Source organism: Antennarius striatus, chromosome 5, assembly GCF_040054535.1.
Source record: "Antennarius striatus isolate MH-2024 chromosome 5, ASM4005453v1, whole genome shotgun sequence".
NCBI classification, from domain to species: domain Eukaryota; kingdom Metazoa; phylum Chordata; class Actinopteri; order Lophiiformes; family Antennariidae; genus Antennarius; species Antennarius striatus.
In genome coordinates, this window is record NC_090780.1 from 22,196,795 (window position 1) to 22,224,794 (window position 28,000).

The window sequence follows — 28,000 nt, forward strand, 5'->3', positions numbered from 1 at the left end:
AGCGCGGAAAAGCGGATAAGATCTCCAGCAGCAGTGGCCAGAATGTCGGCCGACTTCTGACATGTTTTTTTTCCTTCAAAAAAAGGATTAAAAAACAAAAAACAAAACCATGAATATGTTATAAAAGGATTTAATGAGTCTTCGCAAGTTCATACATTCAGAGTCGTATTATTGGACATAACAAAGAAAAAGAAGCAGAGGTTAAATTAAAAAAAAAGATAGAAAATTCGAGTAGTTTTCTCACATCACTTACATGGGAGTTAAGAGTTCAAAAAAGTGTCCGTTCAACATTCCACAACAAGATCAAGTCAGTTTGGCGAGAGGTTCTTCCTGCGTTCGGACGATGAGCAGAGGGTTTGTTGGAGGTCGTGGCTCCAACAGAGTCCCGCCGCTGCTTCTTCCTCCAGATGTTCCTTCAGTTGTTGTTGCTGCGGCGACGGCGGCGGCGCTGGCCTCCGAACGGCTCCTCTCTGATTTGTAGCCGGAGTCTTTGGAGATTTTCAGCTCCTCTGCCATCCTCTCCCCCAGCTCCTGGATCAGCTGTTTGGAGCCTAGTGAAGCTGAGGGGAGGGTGTTCGCTTTCCTCTCTGCTGAGGAGAGTGAGCTCGTGGGCTTCTGGGGGATGGGAGACGCAGCAGAGCTTGGATCGGGCTGTAGGGGGTTGTCCTTACACACCCCTCCTCCACCTCTTCCTCCTCCTTTTTCTCCTCCCCCCTCGTTGGAGCTGGTGCAGCCTTGCCCTTCAGTCTCACATTCCTCGCCCTCATCCGATGAGGCGCCGCTGCTGCTGCTGCTGCTGTCACTGGAAGCGCCGCTATCGTCACCGCGGGACGCCAAGGCACCCGGCTCCTCTTCTTCCTCTGTCACCATCCTCGCCGCCTCCTCCAGCTCCTCAAGTTCCAGCTCCAGGTCTGTCTTCAAAAGGGAGGTGTTTTGTAATGTCGCAGCCAAGGCTGTCATCTTCTTGGTCCTGCAAAGTTAGAAAAAAAACCCAAACAGGTACAAGTCAGAAGAGAATAAAAAGTTTTCTGGCTTCCCTTCATAAATCTGTGGATGGAGACAAGAGTCAATAAAATCCACGGCTTCATCGGCGATGAGAGGGACGGGGGGGGGGGGGGGCGACTTCATCAAAGACACAGCTACAGGATAAGCATATAACAAATCTAATACCCATTAACCGTATCCCGCCCCCCACCCCCCCATCTGAATGCTAAGTAGACGGCGGTCCGTCGAGGCAAAAAAAACAAAACAAAAAAGGCTCAATGAAATATGGAAATATGGATGTTTAATAATGTAGAGATGAGCGGCGCCGATACCCGCGGCTCAGGCTGTTCTCCCTCTCCTCCCCCACCACCGATCTCTCCCGGCAAGAGGTGATAAGAGACCGAGAGGGATTACGAAGGGAGGGAGGCTGACCCCTCTTCACACATGCACATGTGCGCACACACACACACACACACACACACACACACACACACACACACACACACACACACACACACACTTTCACTTAGTCATTCTGAGAGGCTAAGTAAACAGTTTGAGGCCATGAACGACGAGAAAATCGGGGGGGGGGGGGTTGATGAGATGAGGATTAAAGCAGAAACTCCTACACATTTCTATTGTAAATCACAATTTCTGTTCTTTCTTGTTGTTTCTAAAGCAACAACAAACAAACAAAAAAAAAATCACCAGAATCTGTTTTTTGTGGGGGAGAAAAAACAGGACAAGGTCCTAAAACAGTCGGATTTGCATTTTAAACTGGAGATTTTATTTAACAATCGCGGCGCGGGAGGGAACTAATGCCCTGAAAACCGAGCACATTGTGGAGGGTAAATCCTGCCGAGCGGAGGAAGCGTACCCCCGGACGGTCCTGCGGAGTTTAGTTGTTGCACAATGTCTGATACAGTCAATAAAAGTCTGTAAAAAAAAAAAAGATTAAGAAGGACGACCTCATAAAGCAGGGCATTAAACAATGATCTCATCCCATGGCTGGGGTTTTTATGGAGGCGTTACCAAAGACGACACAACAGACTCTCTGAAGGCGTTTCTACGCTGATGACTCTCCTCTCTACACGGCCCCTATTTGTGTAAAGCCATCAGATTGTTGTGAGTGTGTGTGTGTGTGGGGGCCCCCGTGTGCACATTATTCACACTGGGGATGCCCGCCATGCTGCCAGAAACCTTAAGTGGTGGCTATTTGTCCCCCGTTGCGGTTAGGGGGCATGTGTGCCGCCCCTATTGCCATGGTGATTAGAAGGTGACCTCTACGGGTCACTGCGATTCAGACTCCATCCATTCAGTATGGGATAAAGCGTGTGTGTGTGTGTATGTGTGTGTCTCCTCCGCTGCCATTCACGTTTTCACACTTGGCTCCCGGTGCCCTCTCTGGCCCAATTAACCCTCCGCTGAGCGCCGGGACGGCTCCTCATTACCGGCCGCTCCTAATGAGCTTCCCATTCTGCAGAGCGGCGTGTTTGTGGAAGGGGCTGAGCGTTCATTCAGGACCTCAGGAGGGACTGTGTAAACAGATCTTATAGTTGTGCTGGATCGTATGGACACGCACCCCCCCCCCCCCATACACTGAGGAACTGAAAGGAAACACACGTTCTACAGATTCCAGCAACGCTTGAAACAGACATGTAGAAATATTCCAGAGGGTTAAAGACGATGGTTTCGAGCCTGACCGCCGCAAACAGGGTGGGGAAGTCATTATTGGTGGTCGCGTTTATTGAAGCAACAGGTGTGATCACAACAGAGAGCATCCTGGGATATCTACCCAACCAAACTACAAGCCGTGGTTCTAAATGCGATGGGAAACAGAAAATAGAATTTTACTTTGAGCTGGAGATTTCCCAGGAGGACGAAGGATGATCTTTTAATTTGACCTTTTTGGACAAATTAAAAGATCACAGATGATTATTTAAAACTAGATCTTCACCAACACTTTCAGGATGTGGAATATTCAGTGCTCTTAAGTGTCTCTTGCAGGGAAACATTTATCGTTTCAGCTGCTTTGGAGAGGGGGGGGGAACAGCTGCAGGTAATGTAATTAACATTATTCTTTTTTTAATGATGGAGCCTATAATTTGCCCAACTTGTCCCACATTAAACACGATGTAAAGCAGTCTTTACATTAAAGTTAAGCATCAGCTCCTGTAGTCAGTGAAATGGGGTTCTCGATCACCTCGGTGGTGACGACGGATGCCCCGGATGCTGGATGCTCTGATTTTAAAAAGGAAATGAGCTCGTATTTAATTCATGTTATGCCTCAAATCCAATGAATAATACCCAAATACAACCACTTGGGCCCTCGCACTTCACTTTGCACCCAGCATGTTTCCTATTTCACCAGGGAAACGGAGTTCAACGTGTCCTGCGTGCCCCCTTTTCTGCATCTCACACACTTCAGATCATCTTTCAATGTTGCAAACAGGGCTCAACTGGCTGTTTGACGAGGTGGCTTGTGTGTGTGCATGTGTGTGTGTATGTGTATGTGTGTGCGACCGACGCCGACCGCTGCATTCCTTGCTTAACTGCGTCCAAAAATTCTGTGGTCTCCATATGCGAGCCGCTGAACAAAAAACAACAAAAACACAAGCTGAAATCCCCAAAGTCCTGCAAAACAAATATCTTTTCTCCTGCGAGGACGACGGCGTGTCGCGACATTAACAACGATGACTGTTGCTGCTGAAGTGTGGTTTTTTTTTGAGGGGGGTGGGGGAGATCTGTAGAGCCTGTTTTTTAAAAAACACATGAGAAAGCTTCCTGCAAGCTGGGGGGGGGGGCGAGGGCAGAGGAGCCCTCTTGCAGCTCAGCCACTTCAAAAGACCGGTCTGTATTCTCTTTCCCTCCCCGTGGGAAGTCATTATTGAGTTAGCATTGGGGAGGCACGTTTGTTTTCTCTCCCCCTCCCTTTTGCTCTGTGGTGGGAGAAGCTCAGCCTGCGGTGAATACAAAGGATCTGTCCAAGAAAGCGGGGGGCGGGGGGGGGGTGATGTTGTACACAATCCAGTCATTACTACACCGCTGTTGTGGCTCGCCTTCATTAAACTGAGGAGGGGTGGATTTTTTCAAGGTTGGAAAACCTCTGGCAAGACAAAAAGATGCTTCCCTCTGCCAAAGCCTCTCAATGAGAATGAGAATGGGGAAGAGACAGCATGCATATGTATATGTGTGTGTGTGTGTATATGTGTGTGTGTGTGTGTGTGTGTGTGTTTGAGACGTCTCAGAGAGCTGAACTAAATTATAAACTGACTTTTCTTTCATCAAGGCCCGTGTTCATTGAAAGGGTAACTCATTCGGCGTGTCTGCGCTCTACAAAAGATCACAGATAAAAAATCGTCCTCAGATGCTTCCATTTGCGGGATGTGAGCGCCAGTTGTCGTCGGCGTGAGTCGCAAAAACGCGTCGGTCGCTAACTGATGGGGATAAAAAGCTGACTTCTGGGAGATGTCATCCGTCAGACAGGCGTGACAGGATGCAGGAATCTTCCCAAGAACCTCGGATATGCCAACTGCGATCAAAAGAAACGAGAGACTCGGATGTATAAGATTAAACACGGGAATGTTTAGACCCATAACCACCTATCAAAAGTTTTAGTGTACGGTACAAACACAGATATAACTACCTGAAGAGTGTTTGCTAATTTGGCTTTTTGAGTAACTTGTTAGCTCAGCAACTTCTCTGTTGACATCTGGGTTCAGGTATTTGATGACGGACCTCAAAGGTTGTAAAGTTTTAGAGTTCAAAGTTTATCAGAACACCACGCAGGACTGGAGCTTGACATCACAACTGATTTCCTGAATGCTGCCAAGTCATCAGGTCCCGATTCAGTAGGATTTCTGTTTCCATTTAAATGTCCATTGGAGGAATTTGTTCTTGGGGATATAGACTGGACCTGACCTCAATCCCAATTCCCCCAACCCAGTCAGAGTGTAAAAACTTTATTGTAGAAGCAGCAACAATCACACCACAAAAAAAAAAAAAAAAGGACAACTCCTGTTCCGTTTGGGTTGTTCGATCATGGGGAGGAAGTCTTTTCAAGGACTGAAAACCCCCAAACTTTCAGAAACAGGATCCAGAGTAAAAACTTTTTTTTAAAAAACTCACGTAATATTTTTGCGATGACGGAAAATCCACGAAAAAAAAAAGTGACGACAGTCCTCGAGCAATTATTAACTAAACTGTCACCACTGTCATGTTGCTCTGCACCACTGAATGCCGTGTCATGGTATCCTCACTACAGAGTTTCATGTGTACGCAATTCTTTAAAAAAAAAAATGCTGTTTGAATGCAGAACTTTTTGAAAACCCTACGATAAAACATCTCCATTGTCGTGTAAATGAGTTGCTCCTTCACGTCAAATTCCTTCAGGAATTTGATTTGGATGCCTCCAGGGCTCCCCCCCCCACCACCACCACCTTGGGGATTCTCCAAGCAGTCCCACTGGGAAAAGACCCCGGGTTGGACCCAGAACTCCCCCGAGGGATTAGACGTCTCATTTGGTCTTGTAATGCCTCGGGATCCCCCAGGATGAGCTGCAAGATTCTATTAGGGAGATGCTTACGTTTAAAAATCATACAGGATTTTTTTTCCAACATACTGCATCATCGTCATCATCATCACTGCATACCTTGGTTGGATTTTTGCTCCAAAAACTCAAATCTCTCCAGCCCCTAACTGATTTTTTTCTCAAATTTTCTGAACGCAAGCGTCAGACATGAAATCTATTTTTATTCCGTCTCCATCCTATCCGACCGTTTAGATTAGATTAGATTATATATACTTTAATGATCCCAAACTGAAAAAAATCACCAAAAAAATCTTGTATTTCTTACGTTTCATCAGCATCTTCTTATACGCTCAGAGCTCCGCGGCTGCAGAGACAAGATAAAGATCACGATACTTGAACTGTTTGTATTAATCTGGTGGGCACTCCAAACATGAAAAGAGGAAATCATTCAGAGTCTGTTCAAGACGAGCCAGTGTCCTCCAGACAAACGGTGAAGTGGCCTCCTGCTGAGAGGAAATCTGTACTACTTATCCGTGTTTTCGCCCGCAGACATGTGTATCTTTGTTCTCCCGAGCAGGGCCTCCAGGATCTCCCCCTAGTGCCGCGGCTAACATCAGATACGCTAACGCCGTTACCGTTTCAAAGCCTTCAGGATGGCCATTTGACAGTTTTGTGATGCTGCCTGTTGTTTCTTTGGTGGGTGGTGGGTGGAGGAGCCCTTCCCAGCATGCATCTGGTTGTCACATCAGATGAATGGTTGAGATGAGACACCAGGAAGCTGCCATATTCCACTGTAGAAGAAATTCCAGCTTTCCTCCTATAACACCGAATTTTTAAATTCACATCTACCAGTCAGGGTTGTTTTGGGGTTTCCATTCAGCATTTAGGATTAGAAGCCCAGTTTCTCCCATAAAACCCTTAATATCAATCCAAAAGTCTTTGGTTCAACCTGTGATTGTCTGATTGAAATCAGATGAAGAAGCCAAAAAAAAGTAAATGAACCAGATTTTCCTTTGCAGCAGTGATTTCATATGGAAACATGAATCTCACCTTACCTCCCTTTTTCCCCCCAGACGAACCCCCGGGAGCCACGTCGTTTTTAGGCTTCCACCTTTTTTTTCTTCTCTCTCTCTCTCCTCCTTCTAGAATCTAATTGACCCAATTAATAAAGCTGGGGGCTGGTGGTAGAATGCGAAACGGCGCTGAAAAGAAGTTGTAGCCCGTCTGATTTAACTGAGCTAATTTAACACAACACCAGGCTTATAAGCTTTGTCTGCGCTGGCCGCCGCCGTGAACCCACACTGGCCTCTCTCCAAGCTTTTTTTTTTTTTTTGATAAAAGGAACGACGGCAGACAGAAAGAGAGAGACGAGAGAGAGAGAGAAAGCGAGGCCACTTGCTTTTTTATTTGCAGTCCAGCAGCTCTGCGGGGGCTTTGGCATCTCAGGACCTTCATAAATGTAGCCTGGAACTAATGGACTGAAGTAGCCGCTGCAGAATTTGAACTAATATGCTCTGCTGACAATTTCTCAGATAATTAGGGTTGGATGGGTGCGAGGATTAAACAGTCGGCACAAAAGGAGCCGTGTGTTCGATTCCAAATCGGTGACAACGGTGGCAAAATGTGGCATCATTATGAAGAGCAAATTTGCGTTCAAACTTGTGCTCTTGATTTCAGTTCTGCTCCGAATCCGTGCGAGAGAGAACGCGGCGGAATGCACGCCCCGTGGCTTAATCACAGCGACGTGTTTACAAGGTCGTAAATCCAAGACCGAAGTCTCGCTGGCAAAAAAAAAAGAAAAAAAAAGAAAAGAGGAACCCTGGGAGTCGAAGAGCACGCGGGACAGCAAAACAGATTGAATTAACCAAGCCCCTCCAGCCAGCAAACATAAATTAATCACCATGTCCATCATCACCATAGCTTTTGCCTCATTAGGTGTAAGGACCGACGATACGGAGGCTGCACCGGGGTAGAGATTACATCCGGATTGGAACGAGTCACTTAGTGGAGGATTTGAGAAATCCAGAGCAGGGGGAATATCTCCTCTGCTTCTGCCATCCGTCATTAGACCTTGTCCCGGAACACAAACGGTATGCAAACACGGCAGCACAGACCGGTCAAGTTAAATCCTCACCCGACAGGATCCAGGGGATCTGTGCATCTCGACCCCCGGGGTCTTTATGATATTATGCTCCAGAAGTAGTCGCTTATCGCTACACAATCTCATGTCTTTTTTTTTTTACATTTTAGTTTTATTAGCGGGAAAAAAACCAAACACATTTGACTAATTTTAGTGGAACAAAAAAAAGGGAAATGTTGCGAGCCGAGCACAGGTCGGTGCTGTAAGAGCTCGGCCTTATCTATTTAATGATCGATGCAGACCGTAGTGGGAGTCGGCGTGTACTGTATGTGTTATTCCCCCAATGCAAAGTGCCGGGGAAGAGAGAGGAGATACATGGAAGGGAGGAAGTGCTCCGATAACCCTCCGCTGATAAGAGACTGATTGAATTTTCCGGTGAGTTGACGGAGCTTCAGGAAGCTCAGGACCGGGCGCACCTTTTTATTCCGCTCCAGCGTTCTGCATAAACGCAGCGTAACTGTAATGGGAATCTGTTTCGTTCCACCTGTGTGACGGTTGTGGTGGTGGTGGGTAGGGGGGGTGGGGGTTAGCGAGGCAGAACGACGGGATGAGGGTGGTGAAGCTCTGACGACACGTGTGTGTGTGTGTGTGTGTGTGTGTGGCCCAAAACAGAGGATTTAAAAGTCGCAGCTTGCAGCTAAGAGGAAGAAAAACAACGGTCCCATAGAAAAAGAACACACTAACCCTAAATGGAGTTTTTTAGACCCCCCCCCCCCCAATCCGTTGGGATCCCATCATCTGAATTTTTTAAAGAAAGAGTAGAACTCAAGACTTCTGGAAAAACCGTAGAAATAAATAAGAATGTACGTCGATGGTGGTGACGGCGGAGGGAGGGAGGGAGGGGGGGGGCACTAAATCCCTGCAGACCTTTTATCGTGTCTGCATCTGGGCGCCGAGCCTACAACATCAGGCACACATTTTTCAACTGGGCTTTTTCCAGATGAGCACACCACTTGGGTTGAACCCCGGCCAAGAGTAAAACAGAGCTCATTACTGAGTAATGCGCTTGTAGGGCTCACATTTGAAATGTGTAAGTAATTGTAAAATATGCACGGGGAGGACAGAGTCATCAAACTTATATCACCCGGGTAAGGGAAAGAAAAAAAAAAAGTGCAGGTTTTTTTTTTTTTTTTTTTTTGCGAGCTTGGCTTGTAATGCCGCTGAAAGTTAACTCCCACGGATGACGCCAGACGCCCCGAGGACACGCGTGTGATGTGTTCAAAGTTTCACGCACGACGAATCGCTCACCGATGGCAGTGAGAACGCACGCAAACGCAAGCAAAATCAACAAAAACAAAAAAGTGCGTCTCGTTCTCGTTCTGGTTTGACCGTTCGACTCGGCCCTCGCTGTGAAAAATGACACATTCAGCTCTCTTCCTCTAAAGCACTGATGCATCCTGGGTAACATGAGTGGCACTTTGGTGCTCTAAAAGGTAATTTAGAAGATGAAGGCCTCTCGACGACGCGACGGTTTAGAAGACGTGTGTGTGTGTGTGTGTGTAATTGAACTTACCTGACCCTCTGGATCCAGACGCAGTAGTCTGTGATGTACAGATCGTTCAGGATGTAGGCCGGCTCGTTCTCTCTGAACACTTTGTGAATATCCAGCAAGCATTTGAGGACGCAGGTTTTCCCTGGGCATATGGGAACACACCGTGGCAGCAAAATGGGAAAAAAAAACAGTTGTTACTTTGCTTTCAAAATAAAAAAAAAATAAAAAATGACAACGCTCTCCAGCTGCTGGCAGAGACAGCAGGCATCTTGAGGGTTTTTTTTTTTTTGCAGTCATTGTTCCATACATAAAAGCCAAGCTACAGGATCAGAGGATAATGGCAACGAGCTGTATAGTAATTTGATCCATACGGTTTCAGAAGAGTTCCTGATTGAGAAGTGGTTCATCCGAGACTAAAAAAGAGACGAAGACGGGAGCTATTTTTAGCATTTTTTTTTTTTTGTTCTGTCGATTCGATGGCGGCTTTTTTGTTCAGGCTTTCTATCAGAAATGCGTTTGCCTTGATCTGTAAAAATAGCACAGAATATTTCAGATGGTTTTCCACTTGACAGCCATTCGAGCCCACCCATTCAGCCCACCCATGCAGCAAACATTTTAAGTCCTAATCTGAATCTGTGTCGCTTTTTTTTTCTTTTTTTTTTCATCTGAAAAAACATCAAGCACGGAATTAAATTTTTTTTTTTACAGACATCAATGATTCAATAAAGGGGGAGACGGATGAAACGGAGAAGTTTTTTGCATCTGTGCATGACATCAAATCGAATACAGAAAACCGGAATTTATAACAGACAAAGAAAAAGACATTTTTGAAGCTCCAAGAAATTAATTTACAAAAGCACCCTCCTGCTTTTCTTTCATTGTGAATACTAATTCTCCCTATACTTGATTTTCAGCTCGTGATTTTGACTCCTGCGTTTCTACGTGACGTTGTGAGGGCAGCGAAACACAAAACCGTGAGGTAACTTTGTTGCGTTTGCAGTCACGCTGTGTGAAATTGCGTTCTGCTCTTCACAACCTAAAAAAAAATCCAATTCGATTCCTCCTGATGGAACCGGGGTGCAGAGAGTTTTAGAAATGGAAGGTGGATTTCTCTAAACTTGCGCCTCTCGGAGCCGCTTTGCTCTGCAGTAGATATAGAAATATGTGAAATATGCAAATATGGTTCCCAGGGTTTCATGCAATTTTGTCAGTGTTATTTTTTTCCCCTACCCTGGGCAATTTAAAAAATCTGAAGGATATCATTATACTGTAAGAGTGTAGTGGCTCTTTAAAGGAAAACGGCATCGCATTGAGGGAGTGTGTGGTCGGGGGAGCGAACAGAGCAGGAGAAAAACAAGCAGAGGGAAAGGGTGGCGGTAAGTCATCCATCTGGCAGTAAATGTACAGTATAGGCGACAGAGTGTCACTTAGTCAACCCAGCAGCTTCTCTACAACCAAGACGAGACTCGTCTGTTGTTTCCCCCCCACTGGTGGAAAAGTGAAGTAAGGTCTTGGAAGCCAAGTCGGAAAGGCCTGGCGTTGGCTCTGGTGCGATCGGATCGCTTTCAGAAAGCTTTGTAATCCAGCCTTGGATGGTGCTTTTTTTTTTTTTGGAGACTTTGTTGAATAAATCCACGATTAATAAGCCAACATTGAATGTTTTCTTGGAATCATTTTGTTCTATTTTGGAAAAAAAAACAAAAAACTTTTTGGTTGGGGCTCATTTCAGCCACATCTATGCACAGATTTATAAATACCGCCATATCCTGTGGATCTATCCACATGGATTCATCCACAAGCCACGTGTAGAAAGTTTTGACAACAACAAAGTTTTAACTACAGAGGAAACAGTGATTAAATACAACAGTGGACCAAGAACAATCAGAGCCCCTTTTACCGTGTTTTGCTTGAATCACGGCTAAACCGCCTCAAGTCCCGTTTTCTTGTTCTTCCCCTAAACGCTGTCAGCTTACAGAAATGTCCACAAACATGAAGGAAACAAACACAGAAGGGGCGGGACGTTTGGTATTTGTATAGATCACATGTCAAACTCAAGCTGGGGCCAAATGTGGCCCGCCACGTCATTTTATGTGGCCCCCCGAGAGCATAAAAGGTCAGAGTGTCTAAAAATAAATAGATCAAAAGTGTGCTTTGACCAAAAACTACATTTCCCACAATGCAGTAATTAAGCTCATTTGAACTCTTAACAAACATGTTTCGAACAAAGTTAATGTCCTAACTTGTGTTTGATGTTATTCTTCTTTATTCGCTTAAATAGTTTGATCCTTGATTGATGGAGTTCTGCGGGATTTAGTTTCTGTGCAACTGTAATGTTTGTAACTTGAATAAGTAATAAACTCAGAGTTATTTAACATTTAGAAGTAGTTACATTAGAAAAAAAATTATACTCATTTTTATCATTCAAATAATCAACTGCAAGCAAACGTGTGAAACTATAGAACAGCTTTATCCATTAAATTGTTTTTTTGACATTTTGTTCCAGCGCATAAGATGCGAGTTTACGGCTGACAAAATGTTTTGAGATCCTTCTATCCAGCATATGGCAGCTTTCACCACCACAGATGCATCACACATAATTTGTTATTCTGACACATTAACTTTAATTTAATTACATGACAAACCGCTACAACACTTCCCACTGCGATCGGAATATAAATAACATTACGATGTGGCCAAACGATCCTCTGAGGGGTTGGAGAAAACGTTCCTCTCCCACCTCCACCGAGCTGGTTGGCATTGTCCCGAGATGTTTCCACCCAAACAAAATAACCAGCACACTCACGGCGAAGAAAACCCTTACACAAACATTTGGTTCTCATTTAATCACCGGGTTGTGCGCAGGGAATTTTGCCATTCAAATTAAGGACTCGGATCACGTAAAGGCAAAAATAAAACACGCTCGCTTCTACCACTTGACTTCATTTTCCACAAGAAAGATGAGTTCTTTTGTAGAAAAATCCAGGAAAAGGTTGCAGTCTTCTGCACTTCAACGCTGATTTTCTTATCTGCTATGAGACGTGAGCGATGTGTTCATCAGGCGAGAGCACGTGAGGAAAAACGCCCAGTGTAACTGTAAAAACAGTCGTTCTTTCAGGACTGCCAAAATGAGCAGACTTGCATAGATGTAATGGTGGGTGTGAAGTGGACCGACAACAAAAGCCCGTTGTGTTGCCGGTGCAATGACTGCAAAGTGAAAGTGACAAATTTAAAAAAAAAAAAAAAAAATTCCCTCCCATTCGATGTATTTTATCCAATGGATCATCAAAATCAACAAATCTTTTTTTTTTTTTTTTTTATTTAAAAGCCAAATGTGTAGGGACAGAAAAGGAATAAATTCATTACTTTTCAGGAATATATAATCATCTAAAACAGCAGCTGCTCTTCTTTAGAATGACCTTTTACGACCACAATCTAGAAGATCCACATTTTAGAGCAAGCTGAACATGTCACCACATCCATTATAGGATGACCACATTTTAAATAAATATTACTGTACAAAGAGCTCACGAGTATCTCTGCAAACAGCAGCGATAGAGAACTGGTTAGATCTTGATGGAGCCATTAAACCCACCTGTGCAACAAGTTAAAAACAAAACAAAACATGGTTTGGAGTGAAGTTTGAATTTTATGTGTTCTCATCTGAGCAGGTCGGCTGGTCCAGTCAGCTAAAGAGTGAAAGACTCCAAAATAGGAATAGGAATAGGAATAGAACTGATTTTCTGAAGTCTTTTATTAGTTTTTCTTGAACTATCGCAGTAAAAGAACAAAACATTCTAATTCCTCTTCTACCTGTAAGCACCGGGTGAAGGACTGCTGCAGCATCGGTAAATATAAAACAATGTCATCTGTAAAAGTGAGACGTGACGAGCGTCTTGCTGTATATTTTGTTATGATTTAATGACTATGGAATAAATTAACATGTGCTAACTTGCAGCGTTTCAATGATCTTGTTAATTGTATTTATGGAATTGTGAGAAATTTGATGAATGACAGATTATTATCTTTTCTCACTTAGAAGCACAGACAAACTAGTGCCTTCTTGTCCTCCTCCACTCTTTCTATCCCAGAACCCCCTAATCTTCCCTACCTGACAAGCCGTTATTATTATTATTTTATTTTTTTTAAGTTACATCCACTTAGGAGACAGGTGGAGGAGCTCCTTGAGAATAATCAGCACGCTGCCAGAGGGCTATTCAAATATTTACCCCCCTCCGAATAACATTCCCTCAGCGCCCTTAACCTATGCACTGCCATTAATGGGTTTGTTTTACTAATACCTACGACTGTTTGCTTTCACAGCCGCTGAAATGAAGTGCCTCAAACAGGGAGAGTGCATTTCCATTTGTTTTATGCTGACAAATTAATTAACGCTGGGAGGGGAAACACACCGGACTCAAATTACTGCACCGTGACGCTTCATTAAGACGAAGCATCGACGCTCACACTTCCTTAAATCCAAAAATTTAAAGGCGATGAGTCGCGAGCGAATCATTCATTTTTATGTTAATACCTAAGAAACAAGAGGGAATCACGCCGCGCCCCTGTCAGTGGGCTACGACAGCCAAAAGTGTAACGGTATTTTTTTAAACTGTCAATAAGCACTGGAATGATTCCCAGGCAATCGGGAAGAACATGAGAAATCTCATTACGGCAGAACAAGCCACGAGTTACAAGAAAACGAGGTGATCAAGAAGGAGCGACTCCCCGGCTCGCTCCATCGACTCGTCTTCCGCTTAATGAGGCGTAGATATACTAATCTGGAGCTTAAAAGCCTTTAATTTGTTGTCATTTAACGGCGTTAAAAATCATCACAGGCGGGATAATCGTAGCCTCACACACACACACACACACGCAAGAGTGTGTGTTTACACTGCAGCCGTCTGCTGGGGGCGGGGTTTGATTTAAAGATTACTGTGAGAACTGTGAGATATCAAAGTCAACAGTTCGTCGTCAAGTAATCCGCATCTCGCTCCCCCGAGGAGGTAGCAGTTGGGCCGCTCTATTATTTCTCTTGGGGGGGGGGGGAGAGGAATGAACAACAAGCTTGTGAACAACTTTTGTCAAAGCGTCCATCCAGATTCTGAGGCTGATGGAGAATGAACCATGAAATCTGCTCTAGCGATAGTCTTATAATGACTTTCTTTAGCATTCCGACACTCGAAGAGGCAAACGAGACACGGCGTGTAGCGCAACGCAACTTTACCGCAGATGAAACAAATTCCAGCGTAAGAGTGAAAGTAAACGACTGTCTTTACGTTGTTTCTTGGGCCCCGTCCACACGATGACGGATTTTTTTTTTTTTTTGAAAATGCAACTTTTTGAAAACGCATCGAAAACGATTCGCGTCCACACGACAGCGTTTTCAAAAAAAAAAAAATCTCCGTCCACGCGTATACGCATCAGTGCGTTTTTTTCGAAGACGGCTATAAGCATGCCAAACCATGTGGTGGCAGTATTGAGTCAAATTTTATCCAATGAGAATCCACCGTGTTTTGTTGTCACAACACACGGGCCCATAAATACGACGTCACAGAGGTTTTCGTCGCAGGCAAGACGTCCACACGACAACCTAGGACCTAGCTTTTTTTTTAAAATCCACCCAGGCCAGCGTTTTCAAAAAAAGTTGCGTTTACGTTCCGGATATCTGCGTTGTCGTGTGGACGGAAGGCGTAAACGCAACAAAAAAAGTTGCGTCTTCAAAAAGCTCTGGCATCGTGTGGACGGGGCCTTAGTTTGATTAGTGCTGTTTGACGTGCGGTACACAGTTTGTGAAATACAATGTTAGAAAAGTCTCTTACGTGTGAATAAAGGGGAATAACGGTGAAACGGAGACTCACCTGACTGCAAAATCGTATTCGCGTCACGGATCGCTGCGGAGACTAAGTCAAAGTGTCTGTAGAGCGGGTAGCACAAAACCCTCCGTCCAAACGACACCAGGACGTCTTTTAAGGAGCTGTACGTCTGCAAAATATGAAGTAAGAAACTCAGAAAAAGTCTAGAAAAAACAAAAACATGATTTTATTCAAAAGGAAAGCAGAGACAAAGACGATCAACTGACAAGGTCAGGTTTGTTTCAGCCGCACATTTCCAACTCAGGAATTCTTTTCCTTCTCCTCAGACTGACGTCTGGCTTCTATTGGCCTGATTTGCAGTTGCTGGAGTGCTTACTACTCCTAACAACTTCTCTTTTATAGAGCTGGCAAAATAAGGGCTCGCAACTTTTAAACACCTCTGCAGTCCTGGTTTGTTAATTGCCGCTTGTCTTTAACCGCCCACCTTTGCACTCAAGATTTCCTCGGCGCTAATGAACACACAGCCAGGAGACCACAAAAAAAAAAAAAAGAGGAGATTTTGTTTCTTTTTATTCTCATTTCTTTCTCCGTTTTTTTTTTTTTTTTGGTGATGCTTGTTAAGGACGTGTTGTGATGCTTGCAAGTGCGTGTCATCGGGGATCATGCTCTCCCTTGGGCTTGTTTAGTAGGAGTGTAAATAAGGTTTTCTGCTGCAGGCGATGAGGGGGAGTAGGGGGCGGAGAGGGGGGGGGGGGAGACTCACAGTCACACCAGTGCAGTCGAGTGAGGACAAGTAAACCTACAGCAGATGGAGGAAAGAGAGGAGGGGGGGGGGACACAGGAAGGCAGTGGGATAAGGTGGTGGTTGGGGTAGAGGGGGGGTGGCGTTCTGCATAAATGAGGGGAGATCGACAGTGAGGAAGGATGGCAGAGAGAGGGAGAATGGGGGGAGGAAGCATAGCTGATTTCAGCTGTGACACAGACGGGCAGAAAGGGAATCTATTGCAAGGCGAGAGGTGAGAGGATGTAGGGGGGAGGCAAGGGGAAGGGCGGGGGGGGTTTGACCTGTCAATAAGGAGCTGGCGGCTTCACCGACTGACGAGCTGTAAAAAAAAAAACCCCTCTTTGCTCCAACATCCAAACTACCGCCGTCGTAATTTTGGCAGCCAAACTCTCTCGGAGCGTCCTCATTGGCTCGCTTGATTAGTGAAGAAATGCATTCTGTGAAAGGTGCCTGATCAATATCTGATAAAAGAAGAACACCGATGCATCGATTGAAGGTGCTCAGAGACTTCGACGAAGTCTCGATGGAGGACTACCTGTGCAGCAGAGATAGATTTGTTCAGCAGACAGGGAAAGGGGAAGCTCCGGTTAAAAGCTGAAGCTCACGGGGATTAACGGCGATGTGTGGAAAAAGATCGAAGGACTTAAAGAGATACACACCTGTGCGCCTTCCGCTTAAAGCAATTCATTCTTAATTCCAGGAGGAAATTGTTCGAGAAGATTCCGCAAAATACAACGTTTGCGTCGCCAAATGTAATATCGGGTTTTTGAATAGGCTACTGCTCTGATTCGGAACACCTTTCTTCTGAACGACGACGGGTCAAAAATCGTGAAGATGGTAGAGGTATTCAAATTCATCCATCAGCAAATGAACTAAACACGATTTCATCCAGGGAGCGTTTTCCGACTCTACGGTTCAGATTGACTAATTATTTTGCTCCCTTCGCCAACGGAGACCACATCAGGACGAAGGAAGTCTTTCCTTTTCCACCGTACGAGTCTGGCAAACACATTTCTTCTGAAAAAGGCGCTGCTCAGTTGTGTTCAGGGGTTCAGGGCTAATAGTTATTCCAAGATGTGGTTGCGGAACACATCTCTAAAGAGTTTTTGGTTTGTCAGGTTGGTCTACTAGTACTTAAGGCGATGCCCACATTGGTGAAAACACATGGTCTCCTCTGCAATTACTAGAATAAACACGCAGAAACCAATGGCTTTGTTTAAAAAAAAAAAACTTCCATCTTCAAAAAGATTTCTGCAAAAATTTCGACCATTCGGCCCCACATCCTCACGAGCAGTCGTCTGGTGCGATGCCAAGTTGTTCTTGACAAACAGGGACCCCTGTTCGTAGAGGCTTCTACTCAGAGGATTTCGGAGAAGTTTTTAAAAAAAGCAAGTTTCTGAAACAAATCCGACTTGTTTCAGGTCAGCGGAAAAAAAAATAAAAAAATCCTGATTTCTGAGTGAATCCCTTTCTGTGAAAACAGTGACTAATTAACCTGTGACTTTAAGTAATCGAATGACTAATTTATATCTAATTTAAGAAAGGAAAAAAAAAAGGAAAATGTAACCTTGGGAACAAATTAACCGCTTGACTACAGCGAAATGCTAAAAATAAGTAATAACAGAATAAAAGGTGGAATGAGGCAACAGCGTCTTCTGAACATTGTGAATTATTAACTATTTAAGTGGTTTATATTTCCTGCTGATTTGGTGTGAAGGGAACTTTAGATTTACACACACACACGCACAAAAAAAAAAAAAAAAAATCTCACAATTCCTCCTCCAGCTGTGAACTCTGAGCAGACAATCACTCGAATGTGTTTGCTGATTCCGTCACACGTGTTAGCCAACGCGTCGACTCCTTTTCAATCAGGTCTTCAAACACGATTGTTTACTCCAGTACCCCCATAAATTCACAGCGTGTTTCACATCTACTTTTATTCCTCTCTCCTAATCGAAATCTATTTATTTTCTCATCTTGGCGTTCTCTTTTTATCGACGTTCGATTGTCGTTTTACTGTATTCTGACGTCTTATATTTCTGTCATTGGTGACGTTGGTGAGTCTGTAAAGCAATTTCAATCGTCTCGCGTCGGAGAGATGCTATAAAAATAAAAAAGGCGGCTCGCTCCTGTTAAACAAGACTCTGCAAGCTCGCAAGGCTCGTGATCCAAACATGATGATGATGATGCTCCTTTGGCTCTGGACTTAGCGCCAATAACATTTTATTTACGTCAACAATAATAAGATTTAGACATTTTTTCCTCAGAACGGATGAATCCGTTCATAATTCAATTTGTATTCCCCTTTAAACAAAACAGCCGCGTGCGTATGAGAGAGTAACTCATTCGCCGCAGTTCATCGGATTTCCTGGCGTGATATCTGACTCACCTCCAGCCAGCAGAGAGTCCCGCTGAGTTTTCTGATCGTCCACGGAGACTCCACCTGCAGGGAGGGGTGGGGGGGTGATCGTTTTAGCGTCGCGACAAGAAGAGACAGGCGATACGAAAAGACTAAAAGCTGTTCGGCGGATTTAAGTTTCAGTTTGCGGTAAAAGTCAAGGTTGCAGATTAATTGCGACAAGCTGGGGGTGGGGAGGGCTTGTTCTACATGGAAATCAAATATTTCACATGGGATGAATTTGTTTTTTTTTTTTGATGCAACATCCTGCTGGATCAATATCTCTAGTACTGTGGTACCTCTACTTACGAATGTCTCTACTTACGAAATTTTATACTTACAAAATTTCTCAGTAGGACAATATTACGAAAGAAACTTCGACTTACGTAATGTAAAAAACAGTATCGGCTGACACTCGAATCTCCCATTGGTTCCTGAACGCAACATTCTGATAGCTGCTCTGCCATCGGTTATTACCCATTACGTATCTTCCTGGCATCCCATTGGCTAAGAGGGATGCCGCTCCACCTCTGTGTGGAGCTAGAACGGTGCTTATGGAGTGTCTTCGGCATTCGGCCCTCCACCCGTGAGGTGTTCTGATAGTTGTGTGCAAATATAATAACTTTTTGAGTATTCGCTATGGACCCCAAGAAAGTGACGGAAAAAAGAGGAAAATAAAAGACGAAGAAAAGAGTTTTTTTGTCCGTACAAACAAAGCAAGAGATCATAGAAAAGCATGAAAAAGGGATGCGTTTGGTTGATCTCACCAAAGAATATGGCCGTAATGCATCTACAATCACCACGTTATTAAAACAAAAGGAAGTTTAAGGAGTTTAAGGCATCGCATTGGTGTTTGGAGAAGTTCAGAAGGAGGACTGGAATTAACTCTGTTGTTCATGGTGAGATAGAAGCGCATGAACCAAAGAGGGCAAAAAAACAATGGGGACAGCAGTTAAAAGGTAAATGACCGTCATTATTATTATTTACTCTATTTTTTGTTTTTTACGTTATGCACAACTCTCATTTATTGTGTAATAATCTAATCGTGACATGTATTTGTTACATGTTTTGATGCATTTTTATGCTTTATAAAACAATTATATCGGAACTTTTGGGGGCTTAGAACGGATTAGGGCATTTGCATGGAAAACGCGTCTCTACTTACGTAATTTCTTCCGGAACCAATTAATTTCGTAAGTAGAGGTACCGCTGTATTTCATTCACACATTCTACGCACTGCTCCCCTTGCCTTTCTGCAGCTACCTTACAGGAGTGACACAAAGAGGCCTGGACTGAGCTCTCTCGGATCTGCTGGTAATCTTTTAAGGCTCTGAATGAAATTGAAGTGGTGGTGGTGGTGGGGGTGAGGGGGTCTAAAGGATTTAAGGATAGAGGGCTTTGTCATCCTGGGCTAAATGCCGCTCAGAGGGGGTTTGCCTCACGTACGTAACGCTCACTCACGTTGTGTTCTCCCTCGGTCGAGCGAACTCCGTAGGCGTAAGCCAGCAGGACGTCCACCAATCCGAGCCACGCCTGGCGACGACGCGTCTTGTCCAGCAGGTAGGAGCGGTTGGTGAACTTCCTCAGCTGCTCCTTCTCGTCCTCGGTGAATGAAAACGCTGCTGCGTAGGGACACAGATCAAGACAAAAGGGTTCAGTGTCAGCAGAGACTCTCTGGCGTGCATTTGCATGCAAATGGAATGTGGATATAAGGAGCAGGGATAAGGGTCATTTGAGACACCTCTGGAGACGCATTATAACGACGGATGCGATGTAATCGGAGCCGTCCGCTTGAGATCGGATCCACCCAGAGACAAGTGGTTACGTCGGGCGCAAACGACAACTCTCGCGTTCCGCCTTCCCTCCGGACGACAGCCGGGATTTCTCATCCTAAACCGAACGTCGTGTCAATCCAAAGTCAGGTTTTTTTTTTTGTTTTTTTTATTCAAAAGAAGCCCAATTTTGATTGTGATGTAACAAAAAATATCCAGAAAAACCTTTTGCAAATTCATTAACGGTTGCATTATGAAAAACTCTGCTAAACACAGGACTTCTTGCCAACTAAATGAAGCTGCAATAACAGGCTTCCCTTCTGTTTAAGCTCCATGAATCCCTCAGTATTTAAAGGCTGAACGTCTGCAGGAACACACCATAACTCCTTTTTTTTTTTTTCTCTCTCAACGGCTTAGAAAGCCATTCCTCCTTTCTGCACGAGGAAAGGCGAGTCCTGCACTGAGCAAGAAGCACTTGTGTGTATTGGCTGATGTCACACACACATGCACTCAATATATCCAAACACACACACACACACACTTTTGCAGGGCTTTCCAAATGATCTCCTTGGGAGCTCGGCTCGGCGGCGGCGGAGGAGATTCCTGTCGGATTGCATCAGGTTTGTGCTCCCTGCAGACGCTACTCCACCTGAGTCCCTCGACGGCGCAGCTGCGGAAGCGCAGATGGACGCGCAGGCGGACGCGCAGACACGTGCGAGATGGTGTGTCCACATCTGTGAACGCTCGTCTTCAAACGGAGACGCGGAGAGAGAAAACGGGTGAAGGCCGATTGAAACCGATTTAACACGTGCCGGAGCGACACACACGCATGAACACACACACACACACACACACACACACACAAAACATATGACTTTTAAAGCATTGGGCCGTCATCTCAGGATACGGGCGCCGTCTGTCGCCGTGAGGACAGATGTCGGCCGACACGCCCCGGCTTTCTCAATTAAAAAAACCCGACATTCACAATTGCTTAAATGGAAAATCTAAATATTAACACAGCCTCCAGACTCCCCCGGCGGACGCTGATGTATTTTCTATTAGTTCTGCAGCCAAAAAGCGGTGAGGCGAGGTGAGCGGAGCTGATTGATTTACCCCCAACAACCGCATTCATTCATCTCTCGGCAACGGAGCCAATCGCTTCTAATGGGCATTAGCGGCGCAGCGTTTGAGGGCTTCTGCTGATTGCAAATTAATTTCTAACCCAATTCCTCCAGTTTGGAACGGCACCCACACCCCGGCTCTTCACCGCTCTCTGCAGGGGCCCAGATGGCCCTCGATGGCACGGACTGAATACGTTTTTTCTGCCCAAACAAAAAGTACAAATTCTGGAATTTAACAATTAGGAGAAGCTGACATGTGACCTTGGAGAGAGAAGGAGGGGGGGGGGGGTATGACACTATGATCAAATTTTCTCAAACTGCAAACTTGGGTCGTGCATTAGTGCCGTCTCACTTGGGTAAAGGTCAGATTTCTGAACCCAGTCATAACAAAAGTGTGACAGGTCGAAGGAGAGCGAGCTGTCAGGACCACTTTAGCCGACAACACGGGCCTCCAGTGGACAGCTGTGGCCTGTCAGAGCGCCCCCCCCCCGACCCCGGAGAGCATGGAAGAAGGAGGGCGGGTGGGAGCAGTTTCTGCTTCATTAGCACTTGTGTCCACACGGATCTGTCAGGTGACATATATATATATATCGGACCGGTGAAGAGAACTCAATCCTCACATTGGGGGGGAGCTGAAACGTTTAAAATCGCGGGCGCCCTTCCTAGATTTTGACGGCACGCTGCTTAAACTTCCTGACTGACCGCCGTTCTTCAAACGCTACCTGAGGCTAACGCTATTCAAGCTGTCGATCAAGTCATTAGGTTTAATTTGGCTCATTTATCTACGCCTGGGCTCCAGACTGAGGCCGTGTTGAGTCTCGAAAATGTCGAATGAGGTGAAAGGGGGCCCCCCAGGGTCAACAGGGAACCATAATGTTCTGGGGGAGGCTAAACTAATGGCCTTTGCCTTTTTCTGACTGATGGATGTTCATCAGCGACCGGGACGATGGAAACGCGACATGGCAGGACTCCCCTTCCTGCGATAATGCCATCAGTTTAATACGCGTGAGCCGTGGCCCCCCCAGCCATACGCCTGCTTTAAACTGTTGAAGCTGCTGGAATTAGAAGGCTTTTAGAGGAGCTGGATGGCAATAATTAAATAGACTCTCACAGCGCTGAGGCTTCAAAAAGCTATCAATCCTACGTGACGGATGGGGAGGAGTGGACCTGGGGAGGATCCGCTCGACATGCGGCGCAATCTTGGGAGGAAGTAAATGAGGCATCGATCTGAAATGGATGGGAAAAAGAAAAGTTGAATTTTTGGAGAGCTCAGCAGCTGACCCTTCTCTTGAAAAGGGGGGGCAGTGAAAAAGGCGCATGTGTCCCCTGGGGGGATTAACATGTCATTGTATGAGAACGTTGTCAAAGCCCTGCAGGCAAGAACAGATCCTGTTTGGATCTCATTTTTGAGTCACAACAGCAGTAATGAAAGTTTCTGAATAGTATGACCGGGGACCAACGGAATTGAATTTGTTTAAATTATGCTAAACAGGAATACATTATTGCCCCATCTTCAATTTTTGAAAACGTGCGCCACCTCCTGGTAGCGTTCATTTACTACTCGGTTATGTTTTTCGGCGCAAAATTTACTAGCGTTCCACTAAAAAGATGCAAAAAGTGTTTGGATTGCAATGGAATTAGAATTTATACATGCACTGATTTATTATCAAATCATCCAGATAAGCATCTTTATTAAGATTTGGGTTTTAAATGAGAAAGCGACATAATTCAGATAAAGACGATGAAGGGAGGACAATCCCAGTTCCTCTTTTTTACCCTACACCTTATTTTTAATTTTCCCCTTGAAAGAGATCTTTTAGAATTTTATCTAAGTTATGGGACGCCACTCGTCAGCAGATATTTATTATTTTTATAGTTATTTTATGACGGAAACATCACAGATTTCTACATGGGAAAAGTTTTTTTTCTGTTGGGACTTGAACTCACCAGATTCTCCCCCCTGCTCTGCAGACGGAGTCGTCTTTGCCCACCACGGAGTAAACTTCAGCAGCCCTTTAATCTCATCATCCTCATACAAATCGGCCCTGGAACGACACCGACGTTAACGTTACACAAACGCCGCAGACGGTAGGAGTGATATTTTAATGGAGCCGGGAGGATTTGACCTACAGGTAATGGTCGGGGGAAAAAGCGGACGTCTCCGCCTCCAGTCGCCTCCGTCTCCTCTCCGCTGCCGTCGTTCCCTCCGGGTTCTGGACGTCCGTCACGTCGCTCAGCTCCTCCTGTTAGGGTGAATTAAGACTCTACCTCTTCAACTCTTGTCAGATCACATCTACAAAACATGTGAGGGTTTCCCAGATGAGGGAGAAGGGTGGGGTGGGGGTGGGGGGTCCTCACCTGTAACCTGGCGAACACTCCAGACCTCTGATTGCCAAAGCCGTACGTCTGCATGGCTCTAAGCTCCTCCTCCGAGCTCTCTCTGTACGCTTCCTGCTCAACCTGCCAGTCAAAGTCTTCCTCCTCTTCCTCCTCATCTTCAGTATCTCCTGTGCTTTCACCGCATCCTTCTGAAACATTCAGATGTTAGCTAGAGGCCACTTTATTTCCCTGGTCTACACATGCCAAAGCTCTGTGAAACGCGTGTCGGATGCAGACGTTCGTCCTACCCGTGTTTAACTCTTCTACTAACGGTTTGGCCGACCGGGAGCCTTTCGGGGCGAGCAGACTCGTCAGCATCTGAAGCCCTTCAAACTGCTCCCCGGATGTTTCTTTGGGGACTCGGAGGGTGAAAAGACCTGGAAAAAGAAAGGACAGGAAGTAAGAGGTACGATTCAAACCATTACTGATCTCCTATTTTTATTAACTGTACAAACATGGATTTATTTTATTGGGGTTAACAAAGTGCACCAAACACTTCAAACCTCACAAAAAAAAAAAACACAAGCGTTACTGATCGATCAATTAGACTGATTTGGCAACACAACACGTAGAATTTGACGGTCGCCTGAAGACCTTGTAAAAAACTATTTTTTTCGACGCGCCTGAGTGTTTAAAGCTTAGACGCGCTTCCCAAGGGGGAGACGACTAATTGCTCGGGTGCAGAATGGAGAGCTGGGGAAGAGGGATGTTAATGATTCCTCGTAATATGTCTAAACAAGGACACTCATTAGCGCGGCTTTATTAGCAGATGTTAGAGGCTTATTTGGACACAGCGTGTTAACTGGGGCCACGCTGACAGACGGGGGAATGAAGTGTCAAGAGTCCATAAGGCAGACGCCTCCATAAAGACAACTTCAGGAGAGCTGATTATGTGCAACAGAAAGTCAAACTGATGGCTGTGACAGAGACGGGCGTATAAAGCCCGGTGAATGCCACCCAAATAGCCGTTAGAAGGTTTCATTTGCTCGGTGTATATTTAAAGGAAGTCTTCCACCAGCTCCCTGTCACCGCCGCTGTGGAACAGAGACATTACTGGCAGCCTGCAGGCTGTAATCATTATGGCATTAAAGATGGTTCCACTAGCCCCCTTTAAAACAGGATGAAATCTGCAGGATCGTTTACTCCAGCTGATCGACTGAAGAGCGAATTAAAGACACCCCAGGGGTGGGTAGGGTGGAGGGGGTGGGGGGATCAGTCGCTGACTGCGACTGGAGTCGTGTCAATGAGTGTGACTGATCACTGAAAACTGGAAGCACCGTCCTTCAACACTGGAGGAGCATCAGCTTTATTCCACATATAATGCCGTTTTGGGTTCCCTCTCCAGGACGCTCAAATCTCATTTGCCTGACGGCGACAAAGAAAGATGACTTCAGCCATCAATCTGAATAACATTCAGGTGATTCCAGCTTCCCTGAGGTCACGACCTACAGCCCGCAGGTGAAACCTGTAGGATCAGCTTTCAGCGACGCATCACGAGTTAACTGACAAACTGAAGAAACCTCTTGGATGAGAAGTGAAACGTCTCCGAGATTTCAGAGTTTAATCTAGTTTGTTTGAGCACATGCTTGTTTTTTTATTTTATTTTTTTTATTACAAAATTATTTACGTGGAGGAATAATTTTTTTTTTTCTTCTCTAAATTGGATTTGGAGCGGTGAGAGTAGAAGAGCTTCTTATTAATAAACCATTGAACTTCGTGTTTCCCTGCCTGTCTGCTTGACTGACTGAGGGTTTAATAAACCGGTGAGATCACAGACTTGGGGATAAAAAGTCGGTTCAATCAAAACGTCTATAAATATAATGAATTTCTTTTGCCAAGTTTGTGCGATTTAATTTCCTACGTTTCTTCCGCAGCGATGCTTATTTTAATGCAGACTAACCCGTGGCTTTTTTTTTCTTCTTTTTTTTCCCCCCATCATTTTAGCGGAACGGTAAATGACCATTTGCGAGAATGGCTCCCTGATGCACGTGTTAAGACCCCAAACTAAACATCTACGCTGATGATGTGTTACATATCATTCTGTGAAACATCCCCCACCAGACTGGGGGTCAATATTAACCCAGCACTAATGTATTTAATGAAGACACGTAATGCACAGTCCTGTAATTCAGTTTGCAGGTTGCAAAGAGCGCAGTGAGCTAGCGGTTGATGGGTTATCCTCTTCTAAAGTCCTTCTGCTTGTCATCTGCACTCTTTCCTTCTCTTTATTCACCGTTGGCGTCTTGTTAATATTATTACCGCACTAATAGTAATTTGGAATTAGAAATGAGTCCATTTGAAACCAGCTGCAGAATCGGCTTCCAGATTTCTTTTGTCCTTCTGACACGCTGACACAGGTTTTTTTTTTTTTTTTAGTAAAAGCGATGCTGTAAAACAGTTTTTCCCTTGTTTCAGAGAAAAGGTCAACATGTTCTCACAAAACACCAGAGGACAAAACACTTGTTAGAACTTCGAAACAGTTTTGTTGAGAAATGTTTTTTTTCCTTTCTGAGTCCCGCTGTTGTCAGAATCAGAGTAGAAATAGCTCCTCGAGCACAGATTCCAAGTGTTTTCTTTTCCCTCTCACCTCACATCTCAATGTTCTTGACATTAAATGAAGACAACAGCAGGATCTCTACTATAACCTGAGGGACTAACAGAACAATGTTTGATCCAGCAAGGCAAAAAGACAGTCTGAGTTTATGAAATGCATTTATTCCTCTTGGAGGAGTGCGAACAGAACATATACTGCCATTTAAATGTCACACCGTGCATTCATTAGACTTCATTTAATGCAAAAACTGTCCCTGTTTTCACCATCAACGCACAACGAGACAAACAGTCCTTTTGTTTAATCCCAAATTGTGTGTTTTTAATATCATAATGACCAGACCTACCTTTATCGATGTCAAACTTGGCTCTCTCTCTCCCATCCTCCACTATTCTTCCAGGTAGACACAATCTGAAAAACAAGCAGATCCAGATGGTACCGGCAACTGATCACAAGAACAAATAACATCAATTTTAGTCGATAGGGAGACAAACTGCCCAGGGATGAAACAAACCACAGTGACGATAGATGGTACCAACTAAAAGGACCAGACACCTCAGCAGCTTCTTGCCTCGCCCCCGACATTAACAGCTGACCAGCAGCATTTACCAAGCCATACATCTAACTCTACATCGCACCCACAAATACAAATATACAGAAATGCACATTATAGTAGTAGGTAGTTTGCACACAACACTTTATTATATGTGTGTTATTTTCTTGATATCATCTATAGACTGTGTATGCTTTGTGGTTGAATTTAAACACAGCACTCTCAGCATCAGCTCTTATTTCTTTTTTCAACATTTAAATCACACTTATATGTTTGTTATCACATGTGTAATTTATTATTTTTCTTCTTTCAGATGTGTGTATGTGAATATCTCCCTGCATCACGAGCAACTCACCTGAGGAAGTAGGGCTTAGCGTAGAACTTGAAATCAGTTCCATCGATGTACAGGTCAAACTCTGACGTTCTGGTGTAGGGCACGCGGATGTTCAGGATCAGGTACTCGGGATCTTGGCTCAGGTCAAAGGCTGGAGTTATCATGATGGACCCTGATGTAATCCAGATCTGCAGCATCAATGACAGGAAGCTTGTCTCGGTTACAGGATTGCATTCCACAGCAGTCTCCTCAAAGGTCTCGCTTATTGCAGCACGCCACCTTGTGGTTGACTCCATTAAATGTTGTTTTAGTCGCTCACGTCTCCACGTGTCACACGGACAGTGACAACTGTCAACAAAAGCTTTTGCACAACATTAGGACTCAGTTCCTACGACATGAAATTACAAAAGATGACTCGATTGTAGTTTGTAACTCCTTTTTTCCCCTCGCCTCCATTCAAATCTCCATTCAAAAAAATCGGACATTTGCGCAGATCTAATCCTAATTAGTAACGTGTTTATGTTTACTTGACTCGTCAGTAATAATGATCTATAATTACAATCGGAATCTATCAAGATGCAGATAAAAAATATTTTTGCTGATGCTAATTTACAACCTTATTTCACTGAGGGAAATCGACGACTTCACGTGTAGAAAAACCCTTCAGGTTTACATTTCCTGCATATTACAGTGATTTTACTATACCAAACCTTTCCCGAATTCAGCCATAGACTCTAAAATCTATAATGTTTTAGCCGGTGATCGATAACAAGACGGTGATTTCAAACGCTCGGCTCGTTTAATTGACTTCAGAGTTTTTCAAAGGGAGTTTTGTTTCAGTGTTAGCACGTCACAAGCTGGTAAACTAAGCTAGCACATGCTAGGTGTCCTCGTGTTGCGGGAAACGAGGCGCAGCACAGCGTCTGCAGAAAGAATGCGCACCCGAAACTTAAAAACTACGTTTATTCTAACGCATGCGGTGAAAGGTGCAGTTTACATCACTTTAACGAGAAGCGATTACAAACTACGTCCTAGAATCACTCACCCAACACACAGGCTTCACTGGCAGACCGAGGAGGAGGCAGCGGCCATGTTTTACCGTAATTCAAGGTGTAAGCGGGAAGTAAGAAAAGGAGTCATTCTAAACC

General features: G+C 44.7%; 1 protein-coding gene across 3 annotated transcripts; it reads right to left on the minus strand.

Moving 5' to 3' along the window:
* Positions 1-114: 114 nt before the first annotated feature.
* shq1 (SHQ1, H/ACA ribonucleoprotein assembly factor) lies at positions 115-27,947 on the minus strand. 3 transcript variants are annotated; one of them, XM_068315885.1, is made up of 12 exons: positions 27,898-27,947; positions 26,874-27,040; positions 26,312-26,376; positions 23,663-23,791; positions 23,394-23,560; positions 23,166-23,278; positions 22,983-23,080; positions 19,604-19,764; positions 18,134-18,187; positions 15,006-15,129; positions 9,169-9,289; positions 115-970 (listed from the first exon to the last, which is right to left on the minus strand). In XM_068315885.1, exons 2-12 carry the CDS (start codon positions 27,014-27,016, stop codon positions 304-306), a joined length of 1,842 nt encoding a protein of 613 aa, XP_068171986.1. In that variant the 5' UTR covers positions 27,017-27,040; positions 27,898-27,947; the 3' UTR covers positions 115-303. The 3 variants fall into 3 exon arrangements, with proteins under 3 accessions (XP_068171986.1, XP_068171984.1, XP_068171985.1); XM_068315883.1 differs by having other exon boundaries at positions 23,394-23,563; XM_068315884.1 differs by lacking the exon at positions 27,898-27,947 and adding an exon at positions 27,132-27,879 and having other exon boundaries at positions 23,394-23,563.
* Positions 27,948-28,000: the final 53 nt, after the last annotated feature.